The sequence below is a fragment of the Podarcis muralis genome, chromosome 14 (assembly GCF_964188315.1).
Source record: "Podarcis muralis chromosome 14, rPodMur119.hap1.1, whole genome shotgun sequence".
NCBI lineage: Eukaryota > Metazoa > Chordata > Lepidosauria > Squamata > Lacertidae > Podarcis > Podarcis muralis.
In genome coordinates this window covers 14022817-14049053 of record NC_135668.1, presented here as the reverse complement: position 1 = coordinate 14049053, position 26237 = coordinate 14022817, and the positions used below count along the sequence as shown (strand labels likewise).

Here is a 26237-nt window from a genome sequence, read left to right as displayed (position 1 = left end):
GCGCCGCAACCCCAGAGTCGGCCACGACTGGACCTAATGGTCAGGGCTCCCTTTACCTTACTTCATTTGGGGGGGCAGCTGCCCCCCTATGCCTATGGGAGGCAGCCGTTAGGAGTTAGAAATTACCAGTCTCTGCAGCCACAGCAGGCACTGTGATTCTCCAGTGGTTTGACTTCACCCCTGGAGGTGCACTCCATTGTCTTTCTGAGTCAAGCTAGTGGCTTTTGCCCAGAAGAGAATGCAGCCCTGCACCCCGAGCAGGACTTTTGAGCTCTCCAATTTCAGCAGCAAAGGTAAAAAAAAAAAAAAAAAGGTAAAAGGACCCCTGGATGGTTAAGTCCAGTCAAAGGCGACTATGGGATTGTGGGCCTCATCTCGCTTTCAGGCTGAGGGAGCCAGCATTTGTCCACAGACAGCTTTCCGGGTCATGTGGCCAGCAGGACTAAACCGCTTCTGGTGCAATGGGACATTGTGACGGAAACCAGAGTGCACAGAAACTCCGTTTACCTTTCTGACACAGTGATACCTATTTATCTACTTGTACCAGCCTGCTTTCAAACTGCTAAGTTGGCAGAAGCTGGGACAGAGCAACGGGAGCTCACCACCGTCGAGCGGATTCGAACCACCAAAATTCCGATCAGCAAGCCCTTGGCGGTTTAGACCACCCCATGCGAAGCTAAAATTTGGAGCCCTCCCACCTCTCATGCTCTGTTCTGCAGCATTGTTTTGGCGCCCCCTGCAGTGTGGCACCCAGTGCGCTGCCCTGAAACTGTCTCTAATGGCATTGACACAGCAGAATCGCTCTCAAATGCAGGATTCATGATCTTCCGCACTTCCGTAGGTGCCTTGCAGTGCAGAAGCTTGTTGTCATTATTTGCATGCTCAGGGCTTGTTGATCTTTTAAGCTCAGGGCTACCAGCACTAAATTAATCCGTAAACTCAACATGTTTGTCTGGCCAACCTGCTCAAGGCTCACATAGTGTTAGGCAGTGATAACATATCAGTCTTGCTACAGCAGCATCTCCCTGGGCATCTGTGTACCAAGAAAATTCCCATGCCAGCAGCTCCTGCCATTTGCAGGTGGGGGGGGGGTGTTCTTTCTGAAACCTTGGCAGGCTGCTGCCAGTCAGTGTGGACAGTACTGAGATAGGTCTAAATTACTGAGCCTGTGATTACTCTAGCACAAGTTCCTGCAAGTTTCCTTTGAGAATGTTTGAAAATGCATCATTTCACAAGTCTGATGAAAGTTCACTTGTTCGCTCTTACAGAAAAGATGGATGGAACACACTCTTCCCCCAAAGGGAGAGGGAAGTGAAATGATAGGCATAATAATAATATATTTATTTTTTTTAAAAAAGTTAAAGACAAAGAAATTTGATATACTGGAGTTGGTTGAATTGTTTCTTTATTATTTTTCATATTGTGTCTTTATTTTTTTCCATTTTATTGGAATTAATTAAGCTATATATATATAGACCTGCAATCTAATTTCATTTACATTTGATTACAAATAAGGTGTTTTAACAGGAGATACTCTGTCCCAAAACAAAACAATAAAACCCCCCTGGACTTTAATATATATATATATATATATATATATATATATATATATATATATTAGAAATAAGTGGAAACCACAGCATCTATCAGGTTTTTTTTCCCACTGAGAAGTACGCAATTAAATTAATTATTAAAGTATGCTTTAATAATTTGCAATATCTGCAACCAAGTCGGGTAACCCACTTTGGCTCCGAAGATTGTTTGAAATCCAATCGGCCTTAGTTACAGCAGAGTCATTTTTTGCTCTTTCCATAATTTGAGTAGTTGAGGGCATAGAAACATGGACATAAAAAATATATCTGTGAAACTGAAGTGATGCAATAAGGACTCAACACAGGCTAGTTTTCCACTAGCTTTCTAGCAGTTCAGATGTCATCCTATTCTTTTGCCATATCTAGAAGATGTCATTGCAATGCACATTGAACAATTCTAAAACCACGCTACGGAGCACCACTAGGAAAGCTGGAACCAATGGTTATAATCTACAAGAACTTTCAAGGGGCTCCCTAGATATGTCTCTAATCCTTTCTAACCCTCTAGCCCTCTCCCTTAACCCCATCCCTAACCCTCCAACCATCACCCAGGCATCCCCAACCTGCGGCCCTCCAAATGTTTTGGCCTACAACTCCCATGATTCCTAGCTAGCAGGACCAGTGTTCAGGGCTTATGGGAATTGTAGTCCAAAACATCTGGAGGGCCGAAGGTTGGGGATGCCTGCCCTAACCCTCCAACCCTCTAAACATGGGCGTTTAAATATGGAAAGGATGGGGGACTTTTGGCCTTTGAGATGCTGCTAGACTCGAACTCCCACTATCCCTGTTGTTTGTGTTGTGCTGATTAGGGCTTATGGGAATTGTAGTATTACCACATCTGGTGGGCCCTGTATCATCCACATTTTGCGATTTCAGCAGGTACCTGCAGCGTATGCAGAGCCAAGAGTTTTGCCACGTAAACTTCACTACTGCCACCACCGAAATCAGTGTTATGCAAGAGCACTCATTTGCTGTGGGTTTTTACAGACACACTTTAATTCTGACATGATCGGAAGACGACATAATTGAATCTAAAAGCCTCACTTCGCCCGCAGTGCCTATTGTTCTCCGAGTTGAAATAAAACGGACAAGGTTGTCATGCGGCTTCTCATTCCTAGTCGGTCTACAGCTGCCATGCTTATTTTGTACACGGCAACAGGAAAGGGAGAACCAACGAGCCAAGAATTGTAAACCAGACTTAAAGATTAAGCCTATAGTTAATGAGGTAGAGGTCAGCTATCAACAAAACATTCGTACATTTAGGGCAAGGATGCACCAACCTAAGACCATCTAAGATGCTGTTAAAGAATGCAAGATTCTATTTGTGGGAAGTAAGAAAAAGGCTGACGCAGCAACGTTAAGCTGTATAGCGTTAATCGAAAAGGCATCTTGAGCTGCTGGTAAGCTCCCTGTTCCTGCTTTCCTGATTAGGAAACAGCAACCTGGAAACGCTAATACTGAACTAATAAGACTTCTTGGCAAGGAAGAACATCAGGTTCATGAGGTGCGTACATGGGCCTCCCCACCAAGTCCAGAGAATAGTGTAATTAGTTCGACAAGCCAATACATGTTCGGCTTTCATGTTCTTTTTGCGGGTTTGGCCGTTAACTGTTTCTCTCTTTCGAGCTCTTTTTCCCGTTGCTGCTCTCGTTCCAGTTCTTCTTTCTGCCTCTTTTGCTGGAGTTTGAGAGCTCTTCTCTGAAACGAAAAGCCAGAAAAAGAATGTGACTTTCCTGAAGCTGTAGAATTAGATTTGACAGGACAGCAGCAATGATATCCCGTTGTTATTTCTCCTGAGGTTTTTCAGAAAACTCCACCCACCCAAAAAAATGCCCACCAAGTGGGATTTGCAACATAATGTCACGGTGGATCCGACCTAACAGAAGTGCTCCTGTTCAGGATTTTAGCCAGCCATTCGCTCTAAGCGTAGTATCCTGTTCTCTTCCCCACTCACACATTTTCCCCACTTGCTTTTCCAATTGACACTCAATACTGGATTCCATGGCTATTCAGTGTGCCCAGACAACATCAGGCTTTTTTTAGGGGTGTGTGGAATGCTCCCTAAGTGGATACTTAGTCTTTCCGCAACCTCACAGGTCCCTCCCAAAGAGGCCGATGACAATACAGTCGTACCTTGGAAGACGAACGGAATCCGTTCCAGAAGTCTATTCAACTTCCAAAACATTTGGAAACCAAAGCACAGCTTCTGATTGGCTGCAGGAAGCTCTTGCAGCCAATCGGAAGCCATGCCAGACATTCGGCTTCCAAAAATCATTTGAAAACCGGAACACTCACTTCCGGGTTTTGATCGGGAGCCGATTTGTTCAGGAGCCAAAGCATTTGTTCGAGATCCAAGGTACGACTGTACCTTCTTTTTATTTTCCAGCAGCCTTGCTTTTATTCTTTTTCTACCAGTCCTCACCACCTGAGTTTGCTATTACAGGGAGTGCTGTTGGTCTAAGGAAAAATTACATGCAACACACACAAACAATTCAAATAATTTTATTCATGTTTACATACACTCCTACCCGTACAGCAATTGAAACAACACTTATGAGTAGCCAATATATAGACTGAATACTTAGCCTATGTATGAATAAAAGATAAATTCATCATTAGGTAGCATCTATAGATAACAAGGGACGCGGGTCGGGCTGTGGCTTAAACCACAGAGCCTAGGACTTGCCAATCAGAAGGTCAGCGGTTCGAATCCCCGCAATGGGGTGAGCTCCCATTGCTTGGTTGCTGTTCCTGCCAACCTAGCAGTTCAAAAGCACGTCAAAGTGCAAGTAGATAAATAGGTACCGCTCTGGGGGGAAAGTAAACGGCGTTTCTGTGTGCTGCTCTGGTTCGCCAGAAGCGGCTTAGTTATACTGGCCACATGACCCGGAAGCTGTACACTGGCTCCCTCGGCCAATAAAGCGAAATGAGCGCCGCAAGCCCAGAGTTGGTATGAATGGACCTAATGGTCAGGGGTCCCTTTACCTTTTAGATAATTTTAATACAGCACATGTATGCTTACTTGTAGGGAAGTTCTGTTTTGTTAAGTGGTGCTTGCTTGCTGGTAAGCAAGCGCATAGGACTGTCACCTTCATTCATTAGAGACCTAAATATGAGATGTACAACTGGATATCATGTATATTAACAAAGAAGTAAGTCTCACTAAGTATAGATGATTGCAGCCCAAACATACTAACAAGATTGCACTATCATAATATTACGGTAACTGCTCTTCGGTAGCCTGATAAATTCTCCTCATGGTAGCATTAATGGTACTAGGGATTCTGCTTTCCCTAGCCTTTCATCAGAAAGATAACAACTTCAAAAACTGGAAAATTAAGAAAATGCTAGTTCCCAATAGAAATATAAAGCAAAAGCAGAGGATGAAGATCAAACTTGATCTGCAAGACCTCAAAGAACAAAGAAATAAGAAGTACTCTTTAACCTTTGTTAGTCAAAGTGAAACAAGACTCACTTTCAACTTTGATGTTTTCTCATGCAGCAGGAGCATCTCTTTCCTAATGTTTACCAGCTTGTTGTGATAGTACTTTGCTTCTGAAAACTTGAGAGAGCGACAACAAAAAAAGCAAGAATTCAGTAGAACATATAACTTCAACATCAGCAACTCACGTAATGGCCTGAAGTTACTGAAATAAGTGAAAAGTTGTAATACAATGCATATGTACTTGGAAGTTAAGTTCCACCTTCTCAGTGAGTTACTTCCATGTAAACCTGCATGATTGGGATGTACGATGCTAGAATGTGCTAAAAATCCATCTATTTTAAAAGGCCGTACCACATCAAGAGCTACTCCTGAAGACTGACCTGCACTCTCATTTATGTATGTTTGCTCAAAAGTAAGTCTTACAGTGTGTGATGGGGAGTACAGTGGTACCTCAGTTCTCAAACACCTTGGTTCCCAACCACCGAAAACCCGGAAGTAAGTGTTCAGGTTCTCGAATGTTTTTCGGAAGCTGAACGTCCAATGAGGCTGTCGGCTATTGATTCCTGGGCGCCTGCACCAATCAGAAGCTGCGCATTGGTTTTTCAGTATTTCAGAAATCAAATGGACTTCCGGAACGGGATAAGTTTGGCACTTTTGTTTTTGCTATTTATTTTGCGTTTTTGTTTTTGAGGCTTTTTCGGTTCATTTGTTTTTGTGACTGTGTGGAACCCAGTTCAGCTACTGAATGATTGATTGTGTAACTGCAGAAATGGATAAAAGCCCCCCCATCCAAACAATGACTATCACTGCAGGTAAGGGGGGGGGAATTAATTTTTATAATCTACAGTACTGTCTTATTTATTTTATAGTACAGTGCATTGATTATTGCTTTTATTTTATGTATCAATGGTGTAATTAGATAGTAAAATTCATGTTAAATTGCTGTTTCAGGGGTTGTTTTTAAAAGTCTGGAACAGATTAATCTGTTTTGCATAACTTTCTATGGGAAAGTGCACCTTGGTTTTGGAACACTTTGGTTTTGGAACGGACTTCTGGAACGGACTAAGTTTGAGAACCAAGGTACCACTGTACTCCCATGTTACATGTGCCAAGGACAAAGGAGAGACAATTGTGAATACAAATATGCAAGATATGAAACTTCAGAACGAGATGCTAAGTTTCCCTGGTTGTGGTTAATTATCCTGTGTTTAGGTTTCCCCACTGAGCAAAGATTTTCTCAAAATACAAGATTCCATTTGTAGTGTTTTTGTACAAACACGACCTTTAAAACTGAGGAAAAAGCAAACAGTTATATGACAGAACACACTTACCAGCACATTGATATCAAGAACAGAATTGCATTCTTTAAACTTTGAGATTTCTTGCTGCAGAGTTTCTAGTAGTACTTCTTGGTTCTGTCTGAAAGAAGAACACAATAGTTTACATATATTTCACAATAAAACCACGTATTCAATTACAGAATTTAGTGAAGAGCAAATGCTGCGTGCCAGAAGAGTCAAATATAAAAGGAAACTTGTTCTTTTCTTACAAACAATCTACAGTATTTAGCATCTGAAAGAAAGAAAAAGAAACATGTGCATTTCGATTGTTTACATACGTTAGCTCTTTTAAGGATAGTTTTGATCGTTGTAGATCAGGTAAATAATGTGAAATCAGCCCTTCTGTTAGCTGCTCCACAGCTTTCTGGTCTATAACAGCGAAGTCTTCTATTAATCCTTCATCGGGAGAATTATCGTTAGAATCTGTAACAGATGACATACATTTTTGTCAAATGTGTATACGTGTGCACACAAATGTTAATTATGTAAATGCAAAATTAAAAACCCAATGAATAAGCATACAAAATACAACCACATAACAAGCAGTTAAAAACCCTAAACACTAAAGAGCAGAGTAATGCAAGATCCCTGCTAAAATTATTTTATGCTGTGGTGATCATTATTGGGTGATCTGAACAACATGCATAAATAAAGGCTGCCTTATTTTCCACGTTTATCCAAGGTGAGAAAGCTCACCTTTCAATCTTCAGCCTGCAAATTCACCCACCCATCTCTTCAATTTTTGGCAGTTTTCCTGTGAAGTCGCACTGTACTCTTTTTGCCGCTTGCTAGAGTACGGTTGTGACTTTTATTTTATTGTTTCACCTTTTGTAAACTGCTTTTGAGTCTTAAAAACAAACAAACCAAACCAATCAAGAGGCGCATACACTTTTACCAAACAAACAAAGGTAAGCAGAACCTTTTAAAGCATGCTTTTTATTATCTGCAACCAAGTTGGGTAACCCATTTTGGCTCTCAAGCGTGTCCACCCCCATCGTTCAGCCCGGACACTGAGGTCCAGATCTGAAGGACTTCTGGCAGTTCCCTCCCTATGAGAAGCGAGGTTACAGGGAACCAGGCAGAGGGCCTTCTTGGTAGTGGCGCCTGGCCTGTGGAATGCCCTCCCACCAGATGACAAGGCAATGAGCAATTATCTGACTTTTGGAAGGCATCGAAAGGAAGCCCTGTTTGGGGAAGTTTTTAATGTTTGATGTTTTGTCGTGTTTTTAATATTCTGTTGGGAGCTGCCCAGAGTGGCTGGGGAAACTCAGCCAGATGGGCGGGGTATAAACAATATTATTATTAAAAAATCCAATTGGCCTTGCTTACAGCAGAGTCATTTTTTTGCTCTTTCCCTAATTTGAGTAGTCGAGTACATGGAAACATCGACATAAAAAACCTCCATGTTACATTGAAATGAAGCAATAAGGACTCGACACATGGAGGTTTTCCACTAGCTTTCTAGCAGTTAGGATGTTCTTTTGCCATATCTAGAAGATGTCATTGCAATGCAACAAACAAACAAACAAACAAACAAACAAACAAACGAACGAAAACACATCCTTTGGAACAAAACCCCAAAACCCGGTGGCATCTTTCAAGAACTGAGGGGCTGCATCCCAACAAACAGTTATACTGAAGCACAGTCCTGTCGAGATTAATGGAACCCGAGTTAGCCAATAATAAAATACAATTATTGATGATGATGATGATATTTATACCCGCTAATCTGTCTAATAAATAACAACAACAACAACAACAATAATAATATCATTATTTATACTCCGTCCTTCTGGCTGGATTTCCCCAGCCATGTCCCACAGTTTTCAACAGGTCTACTCCGAGTAGGATGCAACCCCGTGATATTTTATTACGGACTTAATATACATTTCACGGCGTTTGATGGAAGCGAGCCGTTTTTGGCTGCGGTCCTGGAAGGCTTCAGCCGCACGATCCGCAGCTCTGTGATCTGTGAGCGGCCTAGATGTCTTCCCAAACGGACCAAGAGCGGGCGGATCAAATCCGTTCAGACTTTGAGGGCCCCGCGAGGGGACCCCCGGCGGTCATCTAGCCCAACCCCCCGCAACGGCAGCCCCGGCCGCCGAAGCCAACATACCCAAAGCAGGGTCGTTTCGGGCCTGCAGAGCCGCCTCCACGTCCAGCGGGTCCGCCAGACTCATCGCTTCCTCCCTCGCGAAACAGACAGACAAGATATTTATTTTCGAGGGGAAGCCAAGGCAACGCCAGGCCCCGCCAAAGCCGGAAGTTGAAGTAGGCCTTCCGGTCAAAAAGGCAGCCAGCCTCGACGTAGGAAGGAAGACGGGCGCCTGAGAACCATAGAGATAAGAAAATAAAAGTCTAGAGGCGAACAGCAATGTTGTTGTTGTTTTGAAAAATCTTTATTGAAAGTACATAATTTTAATGTATTTTTAATCTTTGTTGGAAGCCGCCCAGAGTGACTGGGGAGATCCAGCCAGATGGGCGGGGTATAAATAAATAAATAAATAAATAAATAAATAAATTATTATTATTATTATTATTATTATTATTATTATTATTATTATTATTATTATTATCATCATCATCATCATCAGTGCGCCAAACAAGGTGAGACGTAAATGAAAGAAAAAAAGAGAAACAAGCAGCACCATAGTATTCCACAAGTAGAGAAGAAGGCAACAAAACAAAACCAGGAGGAAGCTTTGTTGAAGAAATAATATTAGAAACACTGTAAAAAAGGGAACAAGGGAGTAAGTTTATTTAAAACAAAAGGCAATGTTAAATTTAGAATTGCGGATAGAAGATTTGATAATGGAAGATTTGCGGATGAGTCAAAGGAAGTCAAAATTTGTATTTGCGATAATATTGAAAATGTATGTTTAAATTTTATATTGGAAATTGAATAATTAAAAAAAACAAAAAAGAAAACAAAACCAAAAAAACCAGGAGACCAGAGTATATAGCTGGGGTGGGTGTGTAGAAATCTCCACAGATAAATTTTATGGGGCAAACTAGGAGCCACCTCACAATAAAAGCAGAAGCTGCCAATTAAAAAGAAAACTATTCATGGTGACACTAAAGGAGACCATGAGCAGTTGACTTTTGCTCCAAGTTTAATCTTTACTGGTTTTTCAAAATACATCACGGTTATCCTTCTCCATCCAGAATATTCACAAAAGCAATCCTAAAGTGTTGGAAATGAAGTACAGTTGTATAATGAAGTATTGAGACTTCCCTCCACCCCAACATGGGTCCTCTACATCTCTGTATTAACTGCATATTGAATAATATCTAGTTTATAATTATCCATTATTTCCATAAGTTATGTCACATGCTGAGCAGTTGACTTTTGATCACATTTCCTCAAAACTGCCTTCCAGTTTTTTCAGAGCAATCCTAAATGATGTCAGGGAGAAAGTGCAACATGGCAGCTCAATTGCTTTGTGCCAGCCAAGACAGTAGGTACGGGGAATGTTGCTTTGCAATTTTTCACTATGCCAATTTCAGGGTCCCTTAGGGGATTTGCGGAGCTTTGTATGAAGCTGATCCAAAGCTTTTGGGTGACAAACCTTGAATCCTTTGGGGGCTTTCTGCTTGCTATTACTAGGGGGATAATCACCTTCCTGGGCACAGCTGCAGGATAAATTGGTTTATCCTGAATTTTAATTGATTTATCTGTTATAAGGGGTTGCCTGCCATCATTTTAAACCATTTTAACCAGCTTGATATGCACAAACCAGCAAGGCAAGTTATTCAAAGTATAAACATTATACCCTGACTGTGCATCAGTTGACTCCAATAGGCACAGCTTCAGTGATTGCTCCAAAAGCTAGTAATCCCATATTTCTTCAGAAAGAGTTAGTAGCCTGAGAAAAACAGAAGCACCCATATCCCTTGCTCTAGGATTGAAAACGTTTAATGAAGAGCAAGCTTTAAATGATGTAAATAATAAGAATGATGATGATATATTGAAACAAAGCCCCACCCTCTCCTGACATTGAATGGTTTTGGATTGGAATCAATTACACCAATCTGCATATTAATCTGTTTACCACACTTCTGTATATTGTGAAAAGGGAATTAGTTGTCAAATATTTTCTGGCCTTGCCTCCATGGAATGCAGAAATTGAGTAAGTTAATAAGTGAAACGTGCAACCTTTCAAACAGCTAAAAACAGACCGTTTCACAGCCTTCAGAGATTTAAGAATGTATTGTCCAGAGGGTGGAGGAGGTCAGAGTGTTCATTGAGCAAAAATAGAAATCAAAATGAAGTAAACCAGGAATGTTAAACCTTAATTAAAACAAATTAAAACATTTCCAAAACATTTTTTTTCTTTTGCTGCTCTTAAATTTACAACGTTAGCAGCCAAATCCTGTGCATGTTTACTTGGAAATTGGTTCCACTTAGTGCAGTAGGACTTAACTTCCCAGTTGCTTTGCTCTACTAGGGAGTAATGCTCATTGAATTAGATGTGATTACTCAACTAAACCGCCTTGGGTAAGAGTGTTATATGGTCTTGGCAGCCGCTCCCAGTCACCGGTCTGGCTGCCACATTCTGGATTTGTTGTAGTTTCCGGGTCACCTTCAAAGCTAGCCCCAAGTAGAGAGCATTGCAGTAGTCCAAGTGGGAGATTTAACTAGAGCATGCAACACTCTGGCAAGACAGTCTGCGAGCAGGTAGGGTCTCAGCCTGTGTACCAGATGGATCTGGTAGACAGCTGCCCTGGACACAGAATTGACCTGCACCTCCATGGACAGCTGTGAGTCCAAAATGACTCCCAGGCTGCACACCTGGTCCTTCAGGGGCACAGTTATACAGTGGTTCCGCTCCTTCCTCCTGGGCCATGTTCAGAAAGTGGTGGTGGGGGATGAGTGTTCAGACCCCTGGGCTCTCATTTGTGGGGTGCCTCAGGGTTCTGTCCTCTCCCCCATGCTTTTCAACATTTACATGCAGCCGCTGGGAGAGATCACCAGGGGGTTTGGGTTGGGTGTCCATCAATATGCAGATGATACCCAGCTCTACCTCTCTTTTAAATCAGAACCAGTGAAGGCGGTGAAGGTCCTGTGTGAGTGTCTGGAAGCGGTTGGAGGATGGATGGCGGCTAACAGATTGAGGTTGAATCCTGACAAGACAGAAGTACTGTTTTTGGGCGACAGGAGGCGGGCAGGTGTGGAGGATTCCCTGGTCCTGAATGGGGTAACTGTGCCCCTGAAGACCAACTGTCTCGCCAGAGTGGTACATGCTCTGGTTATCTCCCGCTTGGACTACTGCAATGCGCTCTATGTGGGGCTACTTTTGAAGGTGACCCGGAAACTACAACTAATCCAGAATGCGGCAGCTAGACTGGTGACTGGGAGCGGCCGCCGAGACCATATAACACCGGTCTTGAAAAACCTACATTGGCTCCCAGTACGTTTCCGAGCACAATTCAAAGTGTTGGTGCTGACCTTTAAAGCCATAAATGGCCTCGGTCCAGTATATCTGAAGGAGCGTCTCCTCCCCCATCGTTCTACACGGACACTGAGGTCCAGCTCCGAGGGCCTTCTGGCAGTTCCCTCACTGCGAGAGGCCAAGTTACAGGGAACAAGGCAGAGGGCCTTCTCGGTAGTGGCGCCCGCCCTGTGGAACGCCCTCCCATCAGACGTCAAAGCGATAAACATCTACCTGACATTCAGAAGACATCAGGGAAGTTTTTAATATGTGACATTTTAGTGTATCTTTCATCTTTGTTGGAAGCCGCCCAGAGTGGCTGGGGAAACCCAGCCAGATGGGCGGGGTACAAATAATAATAAATAATAATAATAATAATAATAATAATAATAATAATAATAATAATAATTATTATTATTATTATTATTATTATTATTATTATTATTATTATTATTATTATTATTATTATGTTACCCCATTCAGGACCAGGGATTCCCCACACTCACTCGCCCAGTCCCCCCAAAACAGTACTTCTGTCTTGTCAGGATTCAACCTCAATCTGTTAGCTGCCATCCATCCTCCAACCACCTCCTGACACTCACACATAAGTCTTTATGAATTAAAACCAGAACTTCTTGAATTGTGCTCAGAAATGTATAAGCTGTCAGAGCAGTTGGGCCAGAACAGGTGTGCTACAAGGTGATGCTCTGACCCTAGCTATTAATTTGGCTCCTAGATTTTACACTAGCTGCAGCTGCAGCTTTTCTCCGCCTACCTAAAGCTGTTAATAATCTTCTGCACAACTTTAAAAGATACAGGAGCCCCTTTTTCCCTTTAGCATAAGGATGGGCTGAAAAGGGAAGAGAAGCAACAAACTTGTTTGAATATAAGCAGATTTGCTCAGTGCCAAGATTGGAGAGCTTGTTTACTGTTTTGAGTTCTGCAGGAAAGGCGAGATATACACAGGCATCACCTGTTGATTTTCTGCCTAACATATAGCTCTTGAAGGTGCAGAATGTCTGCCCATAAGAAGGTGGTAACACTTTGCTAAGCCCAGGAAGCCACAGCATTTAGCAAAGCAAAGAATCCCGATGCAAGCCAGAATGACTGCTGTTAATCACGCTGTGAGCAATTTAAAAGGTATCTACGGCGAGGATTTTGTACTGTTATGTCAGCGCTTTTTCATTGCAGAGCATTGCTTTGTCCAATCTTCTTAAAAGCATTGTAAAAATTGCACTTCTGCTAATGACCAAATGACCACGGCAAGCATTTTGCTATTCTAGTTTTTGTGGTTGAAAGATAAAGCTGCTGGTTATGTACAATGTGACTTTTTTGTGCTCTACAAAGAACAGCAGATTTTCCGTTTGCGTAGGGTAGTGTCCTTGCTTCTCATGAGAAATGATTAACAGTTTTGTTAAACATTTGGTGGGAAGCGGCATGGAGCACAACCGAGGTTTCTTGGTGATGGTCTAGCAAGTTGTACTGTCAGTGCAGAATGCCAATTGACGCATCTTGTAAGAACTATAATTAATATAAGGCAAGATTTACTTCCACACCCCATTGATTTCAGTGAGAGTAAAGTATATAGATGTTTAAAAGCACATTTCCAAAAAAATCCAGAGTCCTTTTGGTTGGGGATAATTCAGAGGGAGATTCCCAGTTGTCAAAAAAGACTATTTATGTATGCTACAGGGATCCCTTTACCCGGTGGCGTAGCGCGGGGGGTGCAGGGGGGGCCGGCAGCACCGGGCGCAACATCTGGGGTTAGGGCAAATCCACGGGTTAGGGGGTGCAAATCCACGGGTTAGGGGGCGCAAATTACTTGCCTTGCCCCGGGTGCTGACAACCCACGCTACGCCACTGCCTTTACCTTTACTTTACTACTGTGGCCCCCAAATGGAAAACTGAAATTGATGGAATACACACATTTTGCAGTTTTAACGTATAGAACAGGCATGCCCAACAGTTGATCACGGGGATGTCCCAGGTTGATCATGGTATGAAGTACACACACACAGCTCAACAATGGGGTAGATCATAGCCGGTTTTTTTATACTGTGAGTAGATCGCAGTCTCTTGGGAGTTGGACGTGCCTGATATAGAATAAGAGAACAAGAAGAACATATGTTTAGAGAAGACTGGAAAATGTTTACTGAATATATGTGTGAAAATTGTGTGCATTTAAAAACGCTGGTAGCATTAGGATAATTTCAAGTGTAAGTAAGTTTTGATGGATATAATAATAATAATAATAATAATAATAATAATAATAATAATAATAATAATAATTTTTTATTTATACCCCGCCCTCCCCAGCCAAGGCCGGGCTCAGAGCGGCTTACAAGCAATAATAAAAACAAGAAGAATGATTACAACTTAAAAACAAAAATAAAATGCAACATTAAAATAATGGAACATTAAAATATTAAAATGTAGCCTCATTGCAGGAGGAGAAGGAAAAGAAAAAAGAAAGAGAGGGAGGGAGGGAATCAAATTGGCTCCAAGCCAAAGGCCAGGCGGAACAACTCTGTCTTACAGGCCCTGCGGAAAGAGATCAGATCCTGCAGGGCCCTGGTCTCATGAGGCAGAGTGTTCCACCAGGCCGGAGCCGGTGTTGAAAAGGCCCTGGCTCTGGTTGAAGATCTTAATCTTAACTTCCTTAGGGCCCGGGACCACTAGGGTGTTGCTATATATGGACCCTTAAGGTCCTCCGTGGGGCATACCAGGAGAGGCGGTCCCGTAGGTACGAGGGTCCTAGGCGTCCTAGGGTCCTATAACAATAGATTACTGAACGGTTTTGTTCACGTAAAATATGCAGGGATGTATCACTAGTCTCCCAGCTTGACCTACCTCTTAGGGTTATTGTGAGGATGAAAAATTGGGGGAGATGAGCTTGTACAACTCTTGTAGGTTACAGTAAACAAACAAACAAACAAACAAACAAACAACAGAATGCAGACAGGAAAGCAACAAAGCAACCTGCATGCGTGCATTTGCTTTAAGGCTTATTTATTGCACAGGAGGTCATGCAACAACTCCCCTTCTAGAACTGCCTACAATTCCCAGCCTGCCCCGCGCTCCGACTCCATGTGCACGCTTAACCCTTTCGAATCCTGGGCGCCGTTGCTGCAGCGGTTGAGATTCGGAGCTCAGATGGGTGTCAAGAGAATCCAGGCACGTGAAACGGCAGCTGGCTTTTCTTCGTCTCGGAAAGGCGGTGCGTTTGCGTGTGTATGTGCATTGCAACCCCCGCTTTTTTCCTCCTTTTTTCTTGCTGTAACTCCGTGATCCCCGGACCCGCATCGTGAGAACGCGTCTCGCCTTTCTGTGTAACCGATCAGCCAGCCTCCCAAAGAAAACAGCAAATAAAAAATGGTCGGGGACGAATTGCTGGGGGGCGAGGGGGGCACCTGGGCGCAGCACCCGGGACCCGGACGCTGGGACAGCGGCTTGCACATCCGCCATGGGGAAATCTAAAGGCCTCTCGGAAGCTGTGCGCCTCTGGACTGGCTGGTTTTTGGGTTTCCCCCCCCTGTTTTGGGAGGTGAATGGGGGGGATGGCGCGATCGGCGGAGAAACCTTCCCTTTCCAGGGGGAGGCGAGGCTGCTTGGATGAATATTCAGGCATGCATATTCTTCCCCAGAAGCCCACACCCTCTTTTTTTGCTAATCCCTTTGCAAGCTGGCTCTGCTCAGTTGGCTGCCGGCGGGGGAGAAGAGCGCAGGAATCTATTCTCTCCGACTCGAGGGACGTATCCTGAAGCGCTGGATCGCGCGCAAAGCGCAGGGCGCCTTCTCCACGGGGGCAGGTAGACCGCGCGTCTTTAGGCGCTGCTGTTAGGGACCCTGTTCCTGTGCAGACGTGCCGCGATGTCCCCCTTCCGCATCGGGATAGCGGCTGCGGTTTTCCCTGGCGGTAGGAAACATGCCATTGTCCCCGAGGCACGCCAGCTGTGCCACTGCGCGCTATTGTTTTTGTTCCGCGCAGGGAGGCATAGGGATTGCGCTTCCCTCTGTCACTTGCAGGGTCGCCCCTCTCTGCTTTTCTATGGGGACCCCGGGGGTGGATGAGGGAGGGGGTAATAATCCTCTAAATTATGTTGCTTTGACTATATACTTTATATTTGACTTTCTTCAGAAATGTTTGATTCTGGATTGTTTCATTGATATTTTAATATGCTGTAAAGCGCTTTGAGATTTTTCTTTAAAATACAAAATGGTATAGAAATGAAATTAAAACAGTGGTACCTCAGGTTCCATACGCTTCAGGTTCCATACGCTTCAGGTTACAGACTCCGCTAACCCAGAAATATTACCTCAGGTTAAGAACTTTGCTTCAGGATGAGAGCAGAAATTGTGCTCTGGCAGCAGCAGGAGGCCCCATTAGCTAAAGTGGTGCTTCAGGTTTTAAGAACAGTTTCAGGTTAAGTACGGACCTCCGGAACGAATTAAGTACTTAACCTGAGGTACCACTGTCATAATAATAAATAGGTCACCGGTGCTCCTCGAACCCTTTCCCCAGCTGTTTCTTAGAAACATTTCCTTCCCTATAACATCCTGATCTGATGAGTCACAGGGTGCCACCAACATCCATGGCACTTTTTTTTGCATAATTGTTAATGGAAGCAGTTCCCTGCCTCGAGGCGCTTACAGTTAAAGGAATTATACAGATGGGAGAGGCATGGGACGAGTATGAGGAAACTGGGCTACACCTTCTTAGACTTTGTAACCCATCAGGCCGGGCAGCTTATTGCAATCCTGGCACAATATCAACGGGCAGAAGTTTACCTCAGTTCCTAACCCGCCCTCTTCTTTTTCCGTGTTGCAGTTTTGATCTCTTGGTGAACTCGGCGCATGCGGCTTCTCCCAGGTGAGAGATGACCCGGGTGAATAGCAAAATGAAGCCCTCTGGCCTGCGAGGGGACGTTGCCTGAGGAGAAAAGGGCCGATTGGGCCGGCTTTTGGCTGCGGTGCCGGCCGGCAACCCTTACCATGGCTCATTCCAGCATCTGGAACAGCCTCAAGTCTGTGCTGAGGAAGAACAATGACCCCTTGTTCCTGAACGACTGCAGTGCCTTTGACTTCTCGGACGAAGTTGGCGAGGAGGACTTCCCCAGGTTCAACAAGCTGCGGGTGGTGGTTTCGGAGGATGCGGCGGACGCTTCGGCCAACGGGGCCCACCTGGGCCCCCACTCCGACGACGAGTCCTTGCTGGACAGAGACATTGCCCTGCGGAACGCGCAGACCGGACCCGGCGCAGAACCTTGTAACAATTGCAACAAGCAAAGGGAACTCTCGAAGCAGAGGAAGGTGAAGAGGCGGCTGGTTCTAGCAGCCGTCCTCTATCTCCTCTTTATGACAGGGGAGCTGATAGGTAAGAATGCCTTGATCTCTCCTGAGAAGGAGATCTTTCAATTGTTTCGCTGTGCCTTCGGGGACAGTCTTTTAATTATTTACTTGGTGGGACCGTCGGGTAACATATCTCATTATGAAGAGACGGCAAGCTCAGAGGGCATCTTGAGTAAGTCAAAGCAATGTGAGGGTGGAAAAGGGCATTGCCACCTTTGCAAATTACTGCTACATTCATCGATTCTCCTGAATAGTACGTCTCCATTTGCAAAGTGGAGATTTCGTGTTCCTGTTGGTGATGCTTTTCTGAAAGGGATAAAGGAAGTTTAGTAGTACAGTGGCACCTCGGGTTACAGACGCTTCAGGTTACAGACTCCGCTAACCCAGAAATAGTGCCTCGGGTTAAGAACTTTGCTTCAGGATGAGAACAGAAATCGCGCGGCGGCAGCAGCGGGAGGCCCCATTAGCTAAAGTGGTACCTCAGGTTAAGAACAGTTTCAAGTTAAGAACGGACCTCCAGAACGAATTAAGTTCTTAACCCAAGGTACCACTGTAGTCGTAATTATAATAAAACTCCCTTTCTCTCTCTTTTTAACCTCGAGAGGTTCAGAGGGTGGCAACATGAGAACAGGGCCTTCTCTGCAGTGGCTCCCCGTCTGTGGAATGCTCTCCCCAGGGAAGTTCGCCTGGCTCCTTCATTATACACCTTTAGGTGCCAGGCAAAAACGTTCCTCTTTAACCAGGCCTTGGTTACATCCGATTTACATCCTATGCCCTTTTAAAATGTGGGGTTTTGGGGTGCAGGGGGTAATTAGGTTGCTGTTTTTATTTTTATTAGGTATTTTGTGGTTTTATATCTTGATTTTATTCTGTGAACCGCCCTGAGACCCTCGGGTATAGGGTGGTATATAAATTCAATAAACAACAACAACAATGGGGCACTATGTAGCTCGGTCGGTAGTGTGTGAGACTCCGATTTCCAGGGTCATGAAAGTTTCCTGCATTGCATTGTGGTCCCTTGAAATTGTACACTTCTATGATTCTGTGATAGATCATAGATCTAATCATAGATCTATGATTAGCTGTATGTCACATGCCCAGAAGTAACAGCCTTGAGGCTTTCTCTTGAAATGTGTAGAATTTACACGGAAACTATCCCTCTGATGGTGACACTTCCGAAAAAGTTAGTTGCAGCTAAATTCTGTGAAAATCAATGGGCCTCAGCTTAGTCCCATTCCATTGTTTTAACTGGGATGATCATAATTGATTGTGACCGTTGTATTTGTTACATGCATAGTTCAAGCTCTTTATCTGACATTCATTCTGTCTGAAATCGTGCGGTTATTCTGGACCATGTGCTTTTGTTTTTGTTTCAAAACCACAATGTTTCCCCCACTAGCTACTTCTTATGTTGAATGTTCAACCCACCACAGTTGGATTTATGCCAACTGTGAACATTATGTATGTTTGTTTGTGTAATGCTTGCATAAATACATGTCAAGATTTAAAGCCCAGAATAAAGTCACATGGTTAGGTTTTTTCATTTTGAAAAAACAAATCCGTCAAATCATCAAATTACCGGCCATAATCTAGCATACATAGGCATTCCTAAACCCCATTCATATCGACAGCATTCAAAGTATGCACAACCATGAACTTTCGCAGGTACAGATATTACAAAAGCCTTAAAGGTAAAGGGACCCCTGACCATTAGGTCCAGTCATGGCCGACTCTGGGGTTGCGGCGCTCATCTTGCTTTACTGGCCGAGGGAGCCGGTGTACAGCTGGTCATGTGACCAGAATGACTAAGCCGCTTCTGGCGAACCAGAGCAGCGCACGGAAACGCCGTTTACCTTCCCGCTGGAGCGGTACCTATTTATCTACTTGCACTTTGTGCTTTCGAACTGCTAGGTTGGCAGGAGCAGGGACCGAGCAACGGGAGCTCACCCCGTCACAGGATTCGAACCGCCGACTTTCTGATCAGCAAGTCCTAGGCTCTGTGGTTTAACCCACAGGGCCACCCGCACCCCACAAAAGCCTTAAGTAGCTGCAAATTAGAATTTGTTCATAGAATTGTAGAGTTGGAAGGGACCGCAAGAGTCATCTAGTCCAACCCCTTGCAATGCAGGAATCTTTTTGCCCAACGTGGGACTTGAACCCATGACCCGTGAGATTAAGAGTCGTATACTGTACCAACTGAGCAATCCCTTTAGTTGGTGTGATTACTTGGATGTATTCTTCCTGCTATAATTTGTATTCCTGGACTTTCTGTTCAGATTAATATCTCTTGGGTTAATTATTCTGACATTCTGAGTTCTCGCAGCTAGCAGCACCCTTGTTAGATATCGGTAACTAAGCAATGAAACTTTTCAGATAAATTACCAAAAAACAAGAGGATTTATTTAAGCAGTGTTTGGATTTTTTTTAAAAAAACCCTTTGTCCTGAAGTCCAGCAACTGGATCTACTCTACTTTTCTCCGCATGTTTCTAAAAGTCATGTGAAAAGTTTTGTTGCATAAAGTTCCCCGTATAAACTTGCCATTTGGTCAATGGCGGCAAATGAGGGTTGTTTCCTGTCAACTCAAACTTCGTTGATGTGGTTTTGAATGTGGTTTCAAAGGCCTGTGTTGTGCTTTCAGCATGGGAAGTGTCTCCCGTTTAGATGTTCAGTGTCATAAATAACTTGGCATATACTTGGTGTAGGCAAATATGGTTAATAAAACTCTTGGGCTGGAGGCTTGCAGCTTCCTTGGACTTAATGGAAATGCAGTTTTCCTGAGACGTAGCTCTTGCGGCACTTGAGGAGTCTTTGCACCGTGGCAGAAATTAAGAGAGACTCTGCAGTTTGGAAACCCTCAGAGAGTCAAGTTAACCAAAGCAAATGCAGTAGTGTGGTTTTTTAATAGTTTTTATTAAATTTTTCTAATTTACATTTCAAGATATTCCTTTAGACAACCTTAAATCAATGTTTCTCCTTCTCTTTCCATGGTTCATTTTGCATACAATACATCCCTGCATATTTTAGATGAACTAAACCATTCAGTAATCCATTGTTAGTAAAGGTAAAGGGAACCCTGACCATTAGGTCCAGTTGCGGACGACTCTGGGGTTGCAGCGCTCGTCTCGCTTTACTGGCTGAGGGAGCCGGCATACAGCTTCCGGATCATGTGGCCGGCACGACTAAGCTGCTTCTGACGAACCAGAGCAGCGCACGGAAACGCCGTTTACCTTCCCGCCGGAGCGGTACCTATTTATCTACTTGCGCTGGCGTGCTTTCGAACTGCTAGGTTGGCAGGACCAGGGACCGTGCAACGGGAGCTCACCCCGTCGCAGGGATTCGAACCGCCGACCTTCTGATCGGCAAGCCCAAGAGGCTCTGTGGTTTAACTTCTTTACACTGCTGAATTTATCTTAATGCTACCAGTGTTTTTAAATGAACACAATTTTCACCCAAATAATCAGTAAACATATATTCTTCTTGTTCTCTTATTCTGTATGTTAAATCTGCAAGCTGTGCATATTCCATCAGTTTAAGTTGCCATTCTTCTTTGGTTGGGACCTCACTCATTTTCCATTTTTGGGTTAGCAAAACACGGGCCGCGGTAGTAGCATACATAAATAATATTTTTGGATACCTGGGTGCAGTGGCTGACTTCTCAGTCTCCGCAGGAAAAAATGCCACCTGGCCTATTATTTATCCCCACGCTGCACCAGTTTTCAGCTCTGAACCTCCTAAGCTGCTTGCACAAAGATTTGTGATCAGCCAGCCATGAGATGGGCCTTTGTCCTTCATGGCTCATTGAAGGCGGCAATGAGACAGACATTATTGACCGGGATGTTAACATGTCCTTTTTGAAATCTCTTCTACAGAGGAGGAAATAAGGAGACTTCTTTTTTCTTACTCGCCTATGGTGATCGGGTTGCTGCGGACACACCTCACCCTGCCGCTTCCATCGGCAGAGAAGTGCCTCTGCCGTTGGCACTGATTTTGGGCAACATCGTGCTCATTGGGGGCAAGATCGCACCCAAAATTGGCGCGATGGCGACGGGGTGCACAGTGGTGGCAAAGCGGGCAGCGGCAGGAGCAGGGAGGTAGTGGTGGCAGCAGTGGCAGGGCGGAGAGGCGCTTCCCGGTGGAGGAAGGGAGGACAGGAAGAATAGTTTGTCAGCCAAGTGCTTATTTAAAAGTAAAGGTAAAGGGACCCCTGACTGTTAGGTCCAGTCACGGATGATTCTGGGGTTGCGGCATTCATCTCACTTTTTTGGCTGAGGAAGCCGGCATACAGCTTCCAGGTCATGTGGCCAGTATGACTAAGCCGCTTCTGACGAACCAGAATAGCGCACGGAAACACCGTTTACCTTCCCACCGGAGCGGTACCTATCTATCTACTTGCACTTTGACGTGCTTTTGAACTGCTAGGTTGGCAGGAGCAGGGACCGAGCAATGGGAGCTCACCCTGTCGCGGGGATTCGAACCGTCGACCTTCTGATTGGCAAGTCCTAGGCTCTGTGGTTTAACCCACAGCGCCACCTGCATCCCAAGTACTTATTTAGAGCAGGGCTAAAGACCTAGAGGAGGAGGAGGAACTTTATTTTAGGATCTGTACCTCATTTTCATGGTACTATGCATATGCCCACACTCTTCCTCCACGCCCAGGTTCCGCCATTTAATCACAGGGGCAGGAGAGGCACATTAATCCCACACAACAGATCGGTACATGTGATTATTGTTGCTCCTGGAAAAAAGCCATGGAAAAGGTTTGTCTGTTTTTCAGTGTAGTTCCAAGGCTACAATGGTTGCGTCCCACCACTGCAAGTAGTGCTTCTTTTTTTGAAATAGTTTTTATTTGTTTTTAGAAGTATAACATCATAACAATACATCCAAACACATCCGCTTTTACATATTCCTCCGAATCTCTGGACTTCCCACCTCCCCTTCATGGGTCCTTCTTATTAAACCTTTTCTACTGCATCTTTTCCAATAATCTGAGTTTTATATAACTCCATAGTACTTGCTACATTACAAGTGTTGCTGCAATCCTGCTAATGTTTTCACCTGCTTACAGTGGTCTCCAAGATAAATTATGAATTTCCCCCATTCTTCGTTAAAAGTTCTGGTCTTCTTGATTCCTGAGCTTTCCGGTCAACTTTGCCATTTTGGCATATTCTAATCGGGGCGGAGCAAGGTGGTGGTAGGACGGACTCCCTGGGTGTCATCACCAAGGGGGGTGACATTCGGCGCGCTGCCTGCCCATGACTCCTGCTGACCCTGAGCTGTGGGGGGAAGGGGGGTAGTTTCGCTGCCTAATATAGTGGAACCTTGGATTTCAAATGTAATCCATTCCGGAAGACCGTTCGACTTCTGAAAACCAAGGATCAATGGGCGGTCGGCAAAATCCATTGAAAAATGGAAAAGCATGCAGTGGAAGCCGTTCGATTTCCGAAAACACGTCCGAAAACGGAAGCAATTACTTCCGGGTTTTCAGTGTTCGGGTTCCAAATTGTTCGGCTTCCAAGATGCTTGAAAACTGAGGTTCCACTCTATTAACTTGTATGTGCTTCTTGCTACAGGTCCTTTAAAACACACCCTAGCATATTTACACCAGGGCTATAAACCATGTTTCATATACAGTGGTACCTCAGGTTAAGTACTTAATTCGATCCGGAGGTCCGTACTTAACCTGAAACTGTTCTTAACCTGAAGCACCACTTTAGCTAATGGGGCCTCCCGCTGCCGCCGCGCCGCCGGAGCCCGATTTCTGTTCTCATCCTGAAGCAAAGTGCTTAACCTGAAGCAATATTTCTGGGTTAGCGGAGTCTGTAACCTGAGGTACCACTGTATGTGCATTGTACCAGATGTTTTTTTTCTGCTAAGGGCTTCATATGCTGTAATGGCCTGGAATTATTACGACCCCGGCACAGCTGCATTTATTCATTTGTTGATATACATTTTAAATTGTAATGTGTGGATATGGCAAATGATGTGCTTGTGTGTGATTGGCGGCTGCTCCCTTTTGAGGGTACACTTGGTTTTACTTCTCTCTAAGCATAGGCCCCTCAGTATTATAGACCTAACATATATTTTCTTTTAAATTTGCATGTCAAGGTGGATACGTTGCCAACAGCCTAGCAATCATGACGGATGCGCTTCATATGTTAACAGACCTCAGTGGCATTATTTTGACCCTGCTTGCTTTGTGGCTATCTGCAAAATCACCGACCAAAAAATTCACCTTCGGATTTCACCGCTTAGGTACGTAATCTTTTTAAATTATTATTGTTGTCATTCTAGTAGAGCTGTATGTATCAATATATGTAAGTGCTGAATCTCTAAACAGTGTGACCTTTTACTTCAGGGTCTAGTAGCCTGTGAGGACTATGTTTAAAAGTTGATTTATGAACTTAAAGTTGGCGGTATGGGTGAGGGGAGGAATGTAAAGCCCACTTTTACCTGTATATAGGAGTCACATTTTTGCAAACACTTTCCCACCCTTCTTCTTTTTGCTTTCCTATATATGTTCAAAATGGAACGTGGGTGGTGTTGTGGTGCTGTGGGTTAAACCACAGAGCCTAGGATTTGCCGATCCGAAGGTCGGTGGTTCGAATCCCCACTACGGGGTGAGCTCCCATTGCTCAGTCCCTGCTCCTGACAACCTAGCAGTTCGGAAGCACGTCAAAGTGCAAGTAGATAAATAGGGACCGCTCCGGCGGGAAGGTAAACGGTGTTTCCATGCGCTGCTCTGGTTCGCCAGAAGCAGCTTAGTCATGCTGGCCACAAGACCCGGAAGCTGTCTGCGGACAAACGCCGGCTCCCTCGGCCTATAGAGTGAGATGAGCGCGCAACCCCAGAGTGGGTCACGACTGGACCTAATGGTCAGGGGTCCCTTTACCTATATGTTCAAAATATCTTTGGTGTTCAATGTTTTTTGCATCAGGACCCTGACAGGCTTATTGTAGTGTGAGGTTCCATAGGCAGAAGCTCCCATGTGCACAAAAAAGAGGTCAAGGTCAAGGCCTGTAACTCAGTGGTTAGAGAATATATTTTGCATGCAGAAGGTCCCAGGTTCAGTCCTCAGCATCTCAAGGTAGAGGATGTGGGTAGCGCTATGGTTTAAACAACTGAGCCTCTTTGGGCTTGCCGATCAGAAAGTCGGCGGTTCGAATCCCCACAACGGAGTGAGCGCCCGTTGCTCTGGCCCAGCTCCTCGAACCTAGCAGTTTGAAAGCACACCAGTGCAAGTAGATAAATAGGTACCACTGTGGCAGGAAGGTAAATGGCTCTTCCATGCATTCTGGTTTCCATCACGGTGTCCCGTTGCGCCAGAAGCGGTTTAGTCCTGCTGGCCACAAGACCCGGAAAGCTGTCTGTGGACAAATGCTGAATCCCTCGGCCTGAAAGCGAGATGAGCGCCACAACCTCATAGTCTCCTTTGAGTGGACTCAGCCGTCTAGGGGTCCTTTACTTTTTACCTTTTTTACTAGGTAGGGCTGGGAGAGAACCCTGTCTGATATCCTGGAAAGCTGTTGCCAGTCAGTGTTGAAAATTCTGCGCTCAGTCGATGAAGGGTCTGACTGATGTGGTTTAGGGCAGCTTCCCATGTTCTGAAGATATAAAGCAGCAATCCCACACTCGCTTCCCTGTGTGTAAGCACAGGTCTAAGGCATACCTTCTAAGACAGCTGCTGTGCTGCAGTGGTTAGAGCAGGGCTGGGGAACCTGTGGTCCACCAGCTGTTACTAGACTACAAGTCCCATCCTCCTTGACCTTCGGCCATGCTGACTCCCACATCATCTGGAGGGCTACAGGTTTTCCCCATTGTCAGGCCAGAGTGTCAGTCTTAGAACTGGATCATATCCCCACACAGCCATCAAGCCCACTGGGTGATCTTGGGTCAGTCTCACACATCTCCTCCTTCTCCCCGCCCCCATATATATAATATTTTATTAGTTTTTTTAACATATCATTTTCAACAGTAATTAAACATACAGTGGTACCTCAGGTTACATACACTTCAGGTTACATACGCTTCAGGTTACAGACTCCGCTAACCCAGAAATAGTACCTCAGGTTAAGAACTTTGCTTCCGGATGAGAAGAGATATCGTGCTACAGTGGCGCAGCAGTGGCAGGAGGCCCCATTAGCTAAAGTGGTGCTTCAGGTTAAGAACAGTTTCAGGTTAAGTACGGACCTCCGGAACGAATTAAGTACTTAACCTGAGGTACCACTGTACTTTTACATCTTATTCAAATTTTTGACTTCCATCAATCCTGTCTGAAAATTTTCCAATCTAATCTCTCAGTATGCATTTCTTATCTTCCCTTTTACATTTCAAACTTATAACCAATATCTCTGTCTTTTTCTACTTTGTAACACTTCGTATATTTCTCCTTGCAAAACTTCTTGCGTAATTTGTTGATTACAGTTGCTCTTCAAATAATTCATATACTTCTTCCAGTCTTCTGTAAATCTCTGGTCCCGCAGGTTTCGAATCCTTCCTGTCATTTTGTCCAATTCTGCATAGTCCATTAATTTCGTCTGCCATTCTTCTTTCGTCGGAATTTCTTCTTGTTTCCATTTCTGGGCTAACAATACTCTTGCAGCACACAGCTCCTCCTTCTGACTTGCAACCTAAGAACATAACAGCCCCACTGTCAGAGACCAAAGGTCTGCCCAGTTTAGCATTCTGTTCCAGTGGCGTAGCGTGGGTTGCCAGAACCCGGGGCCGTATGGAGGCTGGTGGGAGGGACATGAACAGAGTATGCATGTGTGTTTAATTGCCTAATGGCGTCTGCGTCACCCAGCAGATCATACCCACAGAGATAAAGAAAAGAAGAGCTGTTCCATTGTACGGAGAGGTCACTTCCTGGTTTGCATGGAGAAGCCATTTTCAGATTTCCATCCGCTAACAAATCTGCGCATGGGGCCTTCTCATGCTACAGCACTGTTCTGTTCGCCCAGCGACCAACCAAATACCTGTGGGAAGCCCATAATCATGTGTAGCTTTGTGCTTCTTGGTTAGAATGTCAGATTAGGACTTGAGAGACCAGGGTTCAAATCCCCGCTTGGCCATGTAGCTCAC

At 44.5% G+C, this 26237-nt stretch overlaps 2 protein-coding genes across 7 annotated transcripts in view; one reads left to right on the top strand and one right to left on the bottom strand.

Annotated features, from left to right (window-relative positions):
* Nucleotides 1-1716: 1716 nt before the first annotated feature.
* BLOC1S6 (biogenesis of lysosomal organelles complex 1 subunit 6) lies at nt 1717-8667 on the bottom strand. Of its 2 annotated transcripts, XM_028705719.2 has the most exons (5): nt 8494-8658; nt 6656-6800; nt 6369-6456; nt 5068-5154; nt 1717-3290 (listed from the first exon to the last, which is right to left on the bottom strand). In XM_028705719.2, the coding sequence occupies exons 1-5, from the start codon at nt 8555-8557 to the stop codon at nt 3171-3173; spliced, it is 504 nt and encodes a 167-aa protein (XP_028561552.2). In that variant the 5' UTR covers nt 8558-8658; the 3' UTR covers nt 1717-3170. The 2 variants fall into 2 exon arrangements, with proteins under 2 accessions (XP_028561552.2, XP_028561553.2); XM_028705720.2 differs by lacking the exon at nt 5068-5154 and having other exon boundaries at nt 8494-8667.
* Nucleotides 8668-14882: 6215 nt separating this feature from the next.
* The window catches only part of SLC30A4 (solute carrier family 30 member 4), a 29521-nt gene continuing 18166 nt past the window's right edge, over nt 14883-26237 (top strand). For 2 of the 5 annotated variants that reach the window (XM_077918803.1, XM_077918806.1), the window contains exons 1-3: nt 14883-15026; nt 16638-17183; nt 23265-23411. In XM_077918803.1, coding sequence (XP_077774929.1) covers nt 16802-17183; nt 23265-23411 — 529 coding nt within the window. In that variant the 5' untranslated portion in view covers nt 14883-15026; nt 16638-16801. Of the gene's footprint in view, nt 15027-15059; nt 15185-15280; nt 15726-16637; nt 17184-23264; nt 23412-26237 lie in introns of those variants that run through there. The other 3 variants (XM_028705718.2, XM_077918804.1, XM_077918805.1) reach the window with 3 other exon arrangements.